We start from the raw sequence: 11,503 nt of genomic DNA on the forward strand, positions 1-11,503 counted from the left end.
TGGGTGCGGAGAGGGGGGGGGTGCGCGTGTGCAAGGTTGGGGGGGGGCTGTCTGCGTGTGCAAGGCGATGCGCGTGCAAGAGGGGCCGAGCGCGCGTGCAAGGGTGCACGAGCGCGTGCGTGCGCGTGCAAGGGGGCGCGGGGATGCGCGCGGGGGGGGGGTGCGCGCGCGCGCGCGCCTGTGCGAGTGAGGGGCTGAGTGTGCAAGGGGCACGCACCGGGAGGGGGGTACGGGTGTGTGTGTGCGTGGGGGGGGGGGGTGCGCGTGCCCGCGCGTGTGCGGGGACACGGCCGCGCGTGTCCCCGTTGTCCCCGCCATGTCGCTGCAGGCCGGCGGCGCGTGTGGCCGTGTCTGCGCGGCCCCGGGGGTACCGGGCCGCCCGTGCCCGCGCGCGCGCCCGCCGCCCCCGCGCGCCGCCCGCGCCTCCCCCGCCGCACCGGGCCGTACCGGGCCGTACCGGGCCGTACCGGACCGCCGCCTCTGCGCCTTTAAGACCGCCGGCCGGGAGCGCCCGGGAGCGGATCCGGCCGGGGGGGCGGGCACCGGCCGGGGCGGGCCGGGGCTGCGGCCGGGACCGCGACCGGGGCCGGTACCGGGGGCCCGGCCTGGGCGCGGGATGGGGCGGTGGGGGCGCAGCGCGGCCGCCGTGTAAGAACGGGCGGCGGCGGCGGGGTCGGACCGGAGCCATACCGGGACCGGACCGGGACCGGAGCGGGGCGCGGGGCCCCGCGGGCGGTGGCGGCGGCGGCGGACACGGAGGTGAGCGGGGCCGGACCGGGCGCACAGGGCGCGGCGACCGGAGAGGGGGACCCCCGGGGTACCGGGGCGGGGATCCGGGGCGGTGGCGGCGGAGACCGTGCCCGGGGCCGGGGCGCGCCCGGTGCGGCGGAGCGAGGGCCCCCGGGGCAGCGGGGGCTGAGCGGCCCCGAGGGCGCGGGGCGGTGCTCGGGGCTCCGGGAGGTGCCGGTGCCGGTGCAGCGGGGGCTCGTCGGGGCTGTGCAGCGGGGGCTCGTCGGGGCTCCCCGGGGTGGGAGGCGGACGAAGGGCGCTGGCGGGGCCCGAGGCGTCCCGGGGTGCGGCGGCCGGGCCCGGGGGGGGTCCCCGCGGCCGTGCCCGGTGCAGGGGAGGAGGGAGGCGGCCGCCGGCTCCGGGGCCCGGCCCTTCCCGGCGGCCGTTCCCTTTGGTTGCGCACCCCCGGGGCTGGGACCGGCTGCCACATCCCGGGTTGGGCCCCGGTGCCCCGGGGAGCCGTTTGGCCGCCGTTCAAGACAAACAGGGCCGGGACGCCCGGGGGACGGTTCCAGTTTCGCCGCAGGTCACTGCGCCAGGGAGGCCGCGGCGGGGCCCAGCCTCGGCACCCGCCACCGGGCACCTGCCGCCGGCACGGGCACGGCACCCGCGGGGCTGGAGGGAGAGCCGGTGCCACGGTGCCGTGGGCTCCAGCTCCCCGGGGAGGGCCGGGTTGGGACGGAGGGGGGTCCGCTCGGTGCTTCCTGGAGGTAGCGGTCGGGGGTCCCGGAGGCAACGGGCCCCCGGTTTGGGTGCTGACCCCCGGGCGGTGCCCGCAGCATGTCGTGGTTCAGCGGCATCCTGGTGCCCAAGGTGGACGAGAGGAAGACGGCATGGGGGGAGCGCAACGGCAAGAAGGGCAAGCGCCCGCGCGCCGCCCTCTGCGGCCCCCGCTACATGAGCTGCCTGCAGGACCCTGAGATGGAACGGGGCGCGGGACCCCCCCGGGCCACCCCGGGGCTGCGCTGCACCTGGCAGGAGGACCACTACGGCAAGAAGGGGCCGGCGGGGGACCCGGGGCTCAAATCGGGGGACCTGGGTTTGGAGGACAGCGAGGCCAAAGCGCCCAAGGGGGCCGGGGGCCGCAGCGAGCGGCTGTCGGCCGGCGAGTGCTGGCGGCGTTTGCTGCAGGTCTTCCGCTCCAAACGCTTCCAGTCGGCCAAGCTGGAGCGGCTCTACCAGCGCTACTTCTTCCAGATGAACCAGAGCAGCCTGACGGTGCTGATGGGGGTGCTGGTGCTGGTCTGCGGGGTGATGCTCCTCTTCCACTGCCTGCCCGGCGCCCCGCACGTGCCGGCGGCCGCCTCGCTGGCGGGCGCCACGGGGCTTTTCCTGCTCCTGATGGTGCTGTGCAGCCGCAGCGCCTTCCCCCAGGACTACATGTGGGTGGTGAGCTACGTGGTGCTGGGGCTGCTGGCCGGGGTGCAGGCGCTGGGCACGGTGGCCGCGGCGCCCCGCAGCGCGGACCGAGGGCGTCTGGTGGAGCGTCTTCTTCATCTACATCACCTACACCCTGCTGCCCGTGCGGATGCGGGCGGCCGTGCTGGCCGGGGCGCTGCTCTCCGCCCTGCACCTCGCCATCGCCTGGCACCGCAACGCCGCCGACCCCTTCCTCTGGAAGCAGGTAGGACCCTCTCGGGACTGGGGGGGGGTGTTGGTGGCACAGGGCTGGGGGCGGTATTTGGGGAAGGGGGACCCTCCCGGTTCTCCCCCACTTCTCCCCCAGTTCTGTTGGAGTCACCCCCTGGTTGCCAAATTGGCTTTTTTGCCCCTTCTGTGCCTGGAAGGTTCTGGATGCCCACTGGGGGGGGGGTCTGTGGGTGCTGCTGGCGGCACGGCTGGGGTCGCCCCCTCCTCCCCGCGCTGGGGCCGCGCACAAACCCTCCATTGTGGGCCGTGCCGGGGCGGGGGCACCCACAAAGCCCCCGTTGTGGGGCTGGCGGAAACCCCCGGGGGAAGGCAAGGGGCCAGAGAGCTTGGGGGGGGGGGGGCCCCATGGGGGTCTCCAAAGAGGGCACCGTCCCCCATTCTGCCCCCCAGGGCCAGGGGCACGAAGGGGGGGGCACAGGGGCTGCGTTGGCCCTGGGGCTGTGCGTTCCCAGGCTCTGGCTGTGCTTTTCTCCCCCCCCCCAGCTTGGGGCTGTCACCCTCGCCCTGCCTGGCCGGGGTGGGGGCCACGTGCTGTCCCCATGGGGCCAGGGCAGGGAAGGGCGATGCTGGAGCCAATTCGGGTCAGGGGGCACGGGAGGGGACATCCCCCCCACCACCACTACCTCCTTTTCAAGGGGATGACCCCGCGTGGCAGGCAGTGGGGATGGGATGCGGTGGGAGCACCCCCCCCCAACCCCCCCCCAGCCCTATAAATAGCCCTGGCCCTGGTCCCAGGGGATGGGGACGGGGAGGGGGGAAACCGCAGCGCTCCCCGCTGCAGCCATCTCCGCTTCCCGGCCCTCCCCCGGCTTCCTCTGCTTCCCGAGGGCCCGCGGGGCCTGGCTGCAGCCCCGTGCCCCCCCCCCCAAAACCTGCCCTGGGTCCCTGCCCCCCCAGGTCTCCCCCCATCCCCTGATCCCCCCGTGTTCCCCATGCACCAGATCCCCAGGCTCCCCACGCTCACCTCATCCCCCTGGGCCATATTTTCCCCTAGCCCTGTACCCAGTGCCCCCCTCACCCCCATTCCTTGAGCCCCCACGTCCCCCTTGCAGCCCCCCCACCCCGGTCCTATCGGCAGCTCCCCCTGCGCTCTAGAGCCAGGGTTTTGGGGTGAGCTGGGGGGTTGGGAGGGGGGGTACGGCGCTGGTGGTGTGGGGTTTGGTTTGGGGGTCCTCGGTGGCCGCGCTGAGCCCCCCGTTGTCACCAGCTGAGCGCCAACGCCCTGATCTTCCTGTGCACCAACGTGGTGGGGGTCTGCACCCACTACCCCGCCGAGGTCTCGCAGCGCCAGGCCTTCCAGGAGACCCGCGGCTACATCCAGGCACGGCTGCACCTCCAGCGGGAGAACCGGCAGCAGGTGGGACGGGGCTGGGGACACCGCGAGGGGTTGGGGAAGGGGTCCCGGGGACAACGGGGACCCCGGGGTGGCGGTGGAAGGGGTGACCCGGGGGCTGACGGGGGTGGCGGTGGGCGCAGGAGCGCCTGCTGCTCTCGGTGCTGCCCCAGCACGTGGCCATGGAGATGAAGGAGGACATCAACACCAAGAAGGAGGACATGATGTTCCACAAGATCTACATCCAGAAGCACGACAACGTCAGGTACCCAGGGGGGGGTGTGGGTGAGGTTTCGGGGTCTTGGTGTCCCCCTCCCCGGCCATTTCCAGCCCGTGCCCTTCCTCCCGGCAGCATCCTCTTCGCGGACATCGAGGGCTTCACCAGCCTGGCGTCGCAGTGCACGGCGCAGGAGCTGGTGATGACGCTCAACGAGCTCTTCGCGCGCTTCGACAAGCTGGCGGCGGTGAGCGGTGAGCCGGGGTAGGGGGTTCGGGGGTCCGGACCCCCCCGTCCTGACCTGCCCGGCCTCTCTGCTGTCCCTTTTACCCCTCCCAGGAGAACCACTGCCTGCGCATCAAGATCCTGGGGGACTGCTACTACTGCGTGTCGGGGCTGCCGGAGGCGCGCGGGGACCACGCGCACTGCTGCGTGGAGATGGGGGTCGACATGATCGAGGCCATCTCGTGAGTGGGGTGGGCACGGTGCCACCGAGACCCCAGGGGGCTGTGCCCGTCGCTGGTCCTGGCACGTCCCCAGTGCCACCGGAGTCCCAATGGGGGTTCTGTGCCTGTTCCTAGTGCCATATGTCCCCGGTGCCACCAAGACCATGCGTGTCCCCAAAGCTGGCACGTCCCCGGTGCCACTGAGACCCCAGGGGCTGTGCCTGTCTCTGGTCCTGGCATGTCCCCAGTGCCACCAGAGTCCCAAGGGGGGACATTGTGCCTGTCCCTAGTGCCTGCGTGTCCCCAGTGCTACCTCAAGCCCACCGAGACCCCTCATGTCCCCGAAGCCGGCACATCCCCAGTACCACTGGGACCCCAGGGGCTGAGCCTGTCGCTGGTCCTGGCACATCCCCAGTGCCACCAGAGTCCCAAGGGGGGGCTCTGTGCCTGTCCCTAGTGCCTGCATGTCCCCGGTGCCACCTCAACCCCACCTCAACCCCTCGTGTCCCCAAAAACTGGCACATCCCCAGTGCCACCACGATCCCCGGTGCGCGTCCCCAGCCCGGTTTTACGCACGTCCCCGGTGCTGCTGCGCCCCTGGCTGCGTGGACACGGGGACACGACCGTCCCCGGTGCCCACGGGGGTGGTCGTGGCCGCCGGGTGACGCGGTGCCGGGGGGGGGGGGGACCGTCCGCAGGCTGGTGCGCGAGGTGACGGGGGTGAACGTCAACATGCGCGTGGGCATCCACAGCGGGCGCGTGCACTGCGGGGTCCTGGGGCTGCGCAAGTGGCAGTTCGACGTCTGGTCCAACGACGTGACCCTGGCCAACCACATGGAGGCGGGGGGCAAAGCCGGGTGAGCCGGGCAAGGGCGAGAAGGGGATGAAAAGGGGGGGGTCCAGGATTATGGGGCTGGTGGCAGCAGGGCTCAGTGCCTTTTTTCTCTCCGTCCTGGACCCCCGCAGGCGCATCCACATCACCTGGGCCACGCTGCAGTACCTGAACGGGGACTACGAGGTGGAGCCGGGCCACGGCGGCGAGCGCAACGCCTACCTCAAGGAGCACAACATCGAGACCTTCCTCATCGTGGGCTGCAGCCAGAAGCGCGTGAGTCAGGGGGCTGGCGAGGTGGGGGGGGGGACGGGGATGGATGCGTGGGCCCCCCTCACGGCCTCGTCGCCCCGCAGAAGGAGGAGAAAGCCATCCTGGCCAAGCTGCAGCGCGCTCGGGCCAACTCGACGGAGGGGCTGGTGCCACGCTGGGTGCCCGAGCGCTCCTTCTCCCGCACCAAGGACTCCAAGGCCTTCCGGCAGATGGTGAGCGGCCCCTGGGGGGTTTGGGGGGGGGCACTGGGTATGGGTCCCCCCCCCCCCGGCCGTGGCCGTATCAGCCCCCTGACACCTTCCTGTGGCTTCCCCATCTGCGTCCGCAGCACTTTGCTGCTTCCTCCTCCTGGCCACAGCCGGGATTCCCTCAGTGTGTCCCCCCCCCGCCACCATCCTCACTGGGGGCAGGACCCCCTCATCCTGCCCTTACGGACCCTTGGGACCCCCCCCCCATTTTTTGCCAGGCTTTGGGGACCCTTGGGGACATCCCCAGGCCTTGTCACTCTTGTGACTCTGTCCCCTGTTCTTGCTGGTGACTTTGGGGATGCCCCACGTCCCCCCCAGGGTCACTCCGGGGGTCTTTCCCCCATCCTCACCAGCCCTGGGACCCCCCCCAATCCCTGCCAGTGCCCCTGATGCCCCCCCCCTCACCTCCCTTGTGTCTCCCCAGGGCATCGATGACTCCAGCAAGGACAAGTAAGTGTCCCCAAAGCTCAGTGCTCGGCGTTTTGGGAAGGGAGCCGAGCCTGGGGGGGGGGCCACAAGGAGCCTTGACCCCCCCCTTGCCGTGCCCCAGCCGCGGTGCCCAGGAGGCCCTCAACCCCGAGGATGAGGTGGACGAGTTCCTGAGCCGGGCCATCGACGCGCGCAGCATCGACCAGCTCCGCAAGGACCACGTCAAGAAGTTCCTGCTCACCTTCCAGACGCCCGATCTGGAGAAGAAGGTTGGGACCCCATTGCCCCCCCCATTCCCCCCCCCCCCCTCCCCTTTATCCTAACCCTATTGTCCCCTTGGTCCCCTCCATCCCCTTGGGTCACCTTCGTCCTGGCCCCGTGGTCCCCTCCAACCCAGCCTGGGGTCCCCTGGCCCCTCTCCATCCTTTTTGGGGCCCCTCTCCATGCTTTTTGGGGGCCCCTCTGTCCTTTTATGGGATTTCCATCCCATCCCATCCCCGTGGTCCCCCCCCCGTGTCCCGGCTCACCCTCCTCCTCCCCGCAGTACTCCAAGAAGGTGGACGACCGCTTCGGCGGCTACGTGGCCTGCACCCTGCTCGTCTTCTGCTTCATCTGCTGCCTCCAGTTCTTGGTGTTTCCCCCGTGAGTGCCACGACCCCGCTGCCCCCATTTTTTCCCCCCCCCCCATCGCCCCCACCACCTCTCACGGCCGCCTCTCCCCGCAGCTCCCCGCTGATGCTCGGTGTCTACGTCGGCATCTTCGTCCTCCTCTCCGCCATCCTCTTCGTCTGCGCCGTCTACTCCTGCGTTGCTGTGAGTAGCGAGTGGGTGGGCAGCTCGCGGGGGGGGGGGGGGGGGGGGCCGGTGGTGCCTGACAGTTTTTTTTTTACTTTATTTTTATTTTTTTTTTACCCCCCCTCCAGCTCTTCCCCGCCGCCCTGCAGCGTCTCTCGCGGGCCATCGTCCGCTCCCGCGCCCGCAGCACCGCCATCGCCGTCTTCACCGTCCTCCTCGTCTTCGTCGCCGCCTTCGTCAACATGGTGAGGGCTCGGGGACGGGATTCGGGGTTGGGACACGTGGTGGGGGGGGCTCGGGGCTCACCCCCTGCCTCCCCCCATCCTTCCCAGTTCGCCTGCAGCCGGGTTCCCCTGCGGGACTGCGCCGCCCGCGAGCTCAACATCACCCCCGCGGCGGTGGGGCCGTGCCAGCTCCGTGCCCTCAACCTCTCGCTGGGGACCCCCCCGGGGCCGTGCCGCCCCCACGGGCTGGCCTGCGACTTCCCCGAGGTGAGCGGTTGTGGGGTGCTGGGATGGGGACACCCCCCCACTCCCGGGCACGGGATCCCGTTGGGGTGCTGGTTTAGGGCAGCCAGCGGGGGCCCTCGAGGGTGCCGGGTGCTGGCGTGGGGTCCTGAAGGTGTAGGGACCCCAAGGGTGCTGGTATGGGGTTCCTGAGGGTGTAGGGTGCTGGCACGGGTGCAAAGTCCTTGGGGTGTGTTGGGGGGGGGGGGCTGAGTGAGTAGGGTACCCCCCCAGGGTCCTTCCTGTGTCCCAAGGGTGCTGGCACAGGGGTGCAGGGTGTCACCGTGAGGTCCCCAAGGGTGCTGGCACGGGGTCCTTGAGGTTATAGGGTGCTGGCATCGGCCCCTATGGGTGCAAGGTCCTTCACGGTGCTGGCATGGGGTCCTTGTGTGTGCAGGGTGCTGGCACAGGGTCCCACAGGTCCCATGTCCCCAAGGGTGCTGGCACGGGGTCCTTGAGGTTTTAGGGTGCTGGCATCAGCCCCTATGGGTGCAAGGTCCTGCACGGTGCTGTATGGGGTCCCCATGGGTGCCATGTCCCCAGGGGTGCTGGCACAGGGTCCTTGAGCTTATAGGGTTGCTGGCATCAACCTTTATGGGTGTGAAGTCCTGCACCCCACAGCTGCCAGCTCCCTGCAGCTGCAGGACGGCACCGGGGATGGGGTGGGGGTGCCCACGGGTGCCACCGCAGCCCCGCGCACCCCCCTACCCGCGTGTCCCGTGTCCCCCCCCCTTCCCCCCGCAGTACTTCACCTACAGCGTGCTGCTCAGCCTGCTGGCCTGCTCCGTCTTCCTGCACATCAGCAGCATCGGGAAGCTGCTGCTGATGGTGGCCATCGAGGCCACCTACCTGGTGCTGGTGGAGGGTCCCCAGGCCGCCCTCTTCGACAACGCCGACCTGCTGGTGGTGGCCAACGCGCTGTGAGTGCCCTTCCCGGCCCCCCCCGGGGGTCCCGTGTTCCCCCCCGGTTCAGGGTCCTCACCCCGCTGACCCGATCGCCCCTCTGTCCTCCCCGCAGGCCCTTCTTCAACGTGACCCAGGGAGAATGGTGAGGGGGGAACTGGGGGAACTGGGAGCAGTGGGGTGCTGGGAGGGGAGGGGGGGGGCAGCGGGAGGGACTCTTGGGGGGCTGTGCTGGGAGGGAGGGAGCGTTTTTGGGGTCTCCGTGTGTCCCTTCGGGTCTCCGTGTGTCCATTTAGGGTCTCCGTATGTCCCTTGGGGTCTTCCTGTGTCCCTTGAGGGTCTTCGTGTGTCCCTTTGGGGTCTCCACATGGCACGGGGGCATCTTTGGGGCTCTGGGCACATCTTTTGGGGGCTTACTGGGGGCTCTGGGAGCTTTTTTGGGCTTTGGGTTCACCTTCGGGGACGCCTCGGGTCTGGTTACATCTTTAGGGGTGCGTCTTTTGGGAATGTGGGTGCATTTGGGGGGGGTCTGGGTGCATCACAAGGCTCCTGTTGGGGTACAACCTTGGGGTCCGGTGCCTGCTGCCGTGTCCCCATCCCCTACGGCGGGGCCCAGAGGCTGCACCCCCAAACTCCCGGGGGTCGTGGTGTGCTCAGCCTTGGGGGGGGCTCCTTCCACAGCCCAGCAGAGGGCAAGGTGGCCCTGCGCTACGTCACCCCCGTCGTCCTGGCCGTCTTCGCCCTGGCTCTGTACCTGCACGCGCAGCAGGTCGAGTCCACCGCCCGCCTCGATTTCCTCTGGAAGCTGCAGGTACCGAGGCGGGGGGGGGGGGGGACAAAAAACCAGGCACGGGGACCCCCCCACATCCCCCCGGCGTGGCTCCAAGGGGTGTCGTGGCTGCAGGCGACGAGCGAGAAGGAGGAGATGGAGGAGCTGCAGGCCTACAACCGGCGGCTGCTGCACAACATCCTGCCCAAGGACGTGGCGGCGCATTTCCTGGCCCGCGAGCGGCGCAACGACGAGCTCTACTACCAGTCGTGCGAGTGCGTGGCCGTCATGTTCGCCTCCATCAGCAACTTCTCCGAGTTCTACGTCGAGCTGGAGGCCAACAACGAGGGCGTCGAGTGCCTGCGGCTGCTCAACGAGATCATCGCCGACTTCGATGAGGTTGGCCGCAGGGCGCATGGCAGGCCAGGGGAGGGGGCGCGGGGGGATGAACCCCAGGGGGGTGAGGTGTGGAGGGACCCCTTGGGGTCTCCTCAGGACTCCTTGGGACTCCTTGGGACTTCTTGGCTCCCCTTAGGGACTCCTTGGTGACTTTTGGGCACCCCTTGGGGACTCCTTGGTCCTCTTGGGTTCTCTTGGAGACTCCTTGGGGACTCTTGGGTCTCCCTTCCTCTTGGGTCCCTCTTGGGTCCCTCTTGCATCCTCTTGGGTCCTCTTGGGGTCTCCTTGGGTCTCCTTGGGACTCTTTGGCTCCCCTTGGGGACTCCTTGGTGACTTTTGGGGTCCTCTTGGGGTCCCCTTGAGGACTCCTGGGTCCCCTTGGCTCCCCTTTGGGGACTCTTGAGGTCCTTTTGGGACGACTTTTGGAGACCCATGGGGACTCCTTGGGTCCTCTTGGGGACTCTTGGGTCCCCTTGGCTCCCCTTTGGGGACTCTTGAGGTCCTTTTGGGGACTTTTGGAGACCCATGGGGACTCCTTGGGTCCTCTTGGGGACTCTTGGGTCCCCTTGGCTCCCCTTTGGGGACTCTTGAGGTCCCTCTGGGGACTTTTGGAGACCCATGGGGACTCCTTGGGTCCTCTTGGGGACTCTTGGGTCCCCTTGGCTCCCCTTTGGGGACTTTTGAAGACCCTTGGGTCCTCCTGGGGACTCCTTGGGGTCTTCTTGGGTCCTCTTGGGGACTCTTGGGGTCCCTTTGGGGACTTTTGGGCACCCTTGGAGACCCTTGGGGACCCATGGGGACGGGGGGAGGCTGTGGAGCAACACACGAAGGAGGCCAAGGAGCACAGGGCCGGGCCACGTAGACCCCAGCGGGGCGGTGACGGAGCGCTGCGGGTGCTCGGTGGTTGGGTGGGGGGGAGGCACAAAACCGGTGCTGTGTCCCCCCCCAGATCATCAGCGAGCAGAAATACCGGCAGCTGGAGAAGATCAAGACGATCGGCAGCACCTACATGGCGGCCTCGGGCCTCAACGCCGCCACCTACGACCGCGAAGGCCGCAGCCACATCGCGGCGCTGGCCGACTACGCCATGCACCTGATGGAGCAGATGAAGTACATCAACGAGCACTCCTTCAACAACTTCCAGATGAAGATCGGTGAGCGGGCCCCCCCTGTGACCCCCCCCAGACCCCATTTCCCCCCTTTCGGCTGCCCCTTTTCCCTTCTTTGCCCCAATTTTCCCCTCTTTGCCCCAATTTTCCCCTTTCCTCTCTCCCCTTTTTGCTGCTGCCCCCATTTTCCCTTTTTTGGCCCCTCCTTTTTCCCTTTTTTGCCCCCTCTTCACCTCTTTGCCCCCTTTTTTGCCCCCCCCCCCTTTCCCCTTTTTGGCCCCCTTTTCTCCTTTTCCCTTCTTTGCCCCCATTTTCCCCTTTTTGCCCCCCCTTTCCTCCTTTTTGCTCCCCCATCCCCCTCTTTGGCCTCCTTTTTATGCCCCCCCCCTTTCCCCTTTCCCATTTTTGGCCCCCTCCCTTTCCCCTTCTTGCTCCCCCCATCCCCCTCTTTGGCCCTCCTATTTTTGCCCCATCCCTTTTTCCCCTTTTTTTGCCCCCCTTTTAACCCCCCCTTCCCATTTCTGCCCCCCTTTTCTCCTTTCCCCCTTTTTACCCCTCCCTTTCCCCTTCTTCCTCCCCCTTTCCCCCTCTTTACCCCTTTTTTTTTTTTCCCTATCCCTTTCCCCCTTTTTTTTGCCCCCCCCTTCTCCCTTTTACCCCCCCCCCCTTTCCCCTTTTCACCCTCCCCCTTCCCCCCCTCCCCACCCCATTGCTTCTACATCTGTCTCTGTGTGCGTGTGTTGCGGGGGGGGTATCCTTGACACTCTACCTCCCCCCCCCACCCCTGTTTTGTCCCCCGTTGTCC

General features: G+C 68.8%; 1 protein-coding gene across 1 annotated transcript; it reads left to right on the top strand.

Moving 5' to 3' along the window:
- Positions 1-546: 546 nt before the first annotated feature.
- On the top strand, positions 547-6,461 carry ADCY6 (adenylate cyclase 6). Its single transcript, XM_084303519.1, has 11 exons — positions 547-759; positions 1,569-2,413; positions 3,647-3,796; positions 3,916-4,037; positions 4,125-4,236; positions 4,329-4,456; positions 5,134-5,292; positions 5,402-5,543; positions 5,624-5,752; positions 6,213-6,238; positions 6,339-6,461. Exons 2-10 carry the CDS (start codon positions 1,570-1,572, stop codon positions 6,221-6,223), a joined length of 1,797 nt encoding a protein of 598 aa, XP_084159645.1. The 5' UTR covers positions 547-759; position 1,569; the 3' UTR covers positions 6,224-6,238; positions 6,339-6,461.
- Positions 6,462-11,503: the final 5,042 nt, after the last annotated feature.

Source organism: Netta rufina (assembly GCF_964035555.1).
Source record: "Netta rufina genome assembly, chromosome: 30".
Taxonomy (NCBI): Eukaryota; Metazoa; Chordata; class Aves; order Anseriformes; family Anatidae; genus Netta; species Netta rufina.

Bases quoted from the DNA above. Each gene is read 5' to 3' on its own strand.
- ADCY6 (XM_084303519.1), top strand. From the start codon at position 1,570: ATGTCGTGGTTCAGCGGCATCCTGGTGCCCAAGGTGGACGAGAGGAAG. The intron at 3,797-3,915 runs GTGGGACGGGGC...CGGTGGGCGCAG, and splicing joins AGCGGGAGAACCGGCAGCAG to GAGCGCCTGCTGCTCTCGGT. The intron at 5,544-5,623 runs GTGAGTCAGGGG...GTCGCCCCGCAG, and splicing joins TGGGCTGCAGCCAGAAGCGC to AAGGAGGAGAAAGCCATCCT.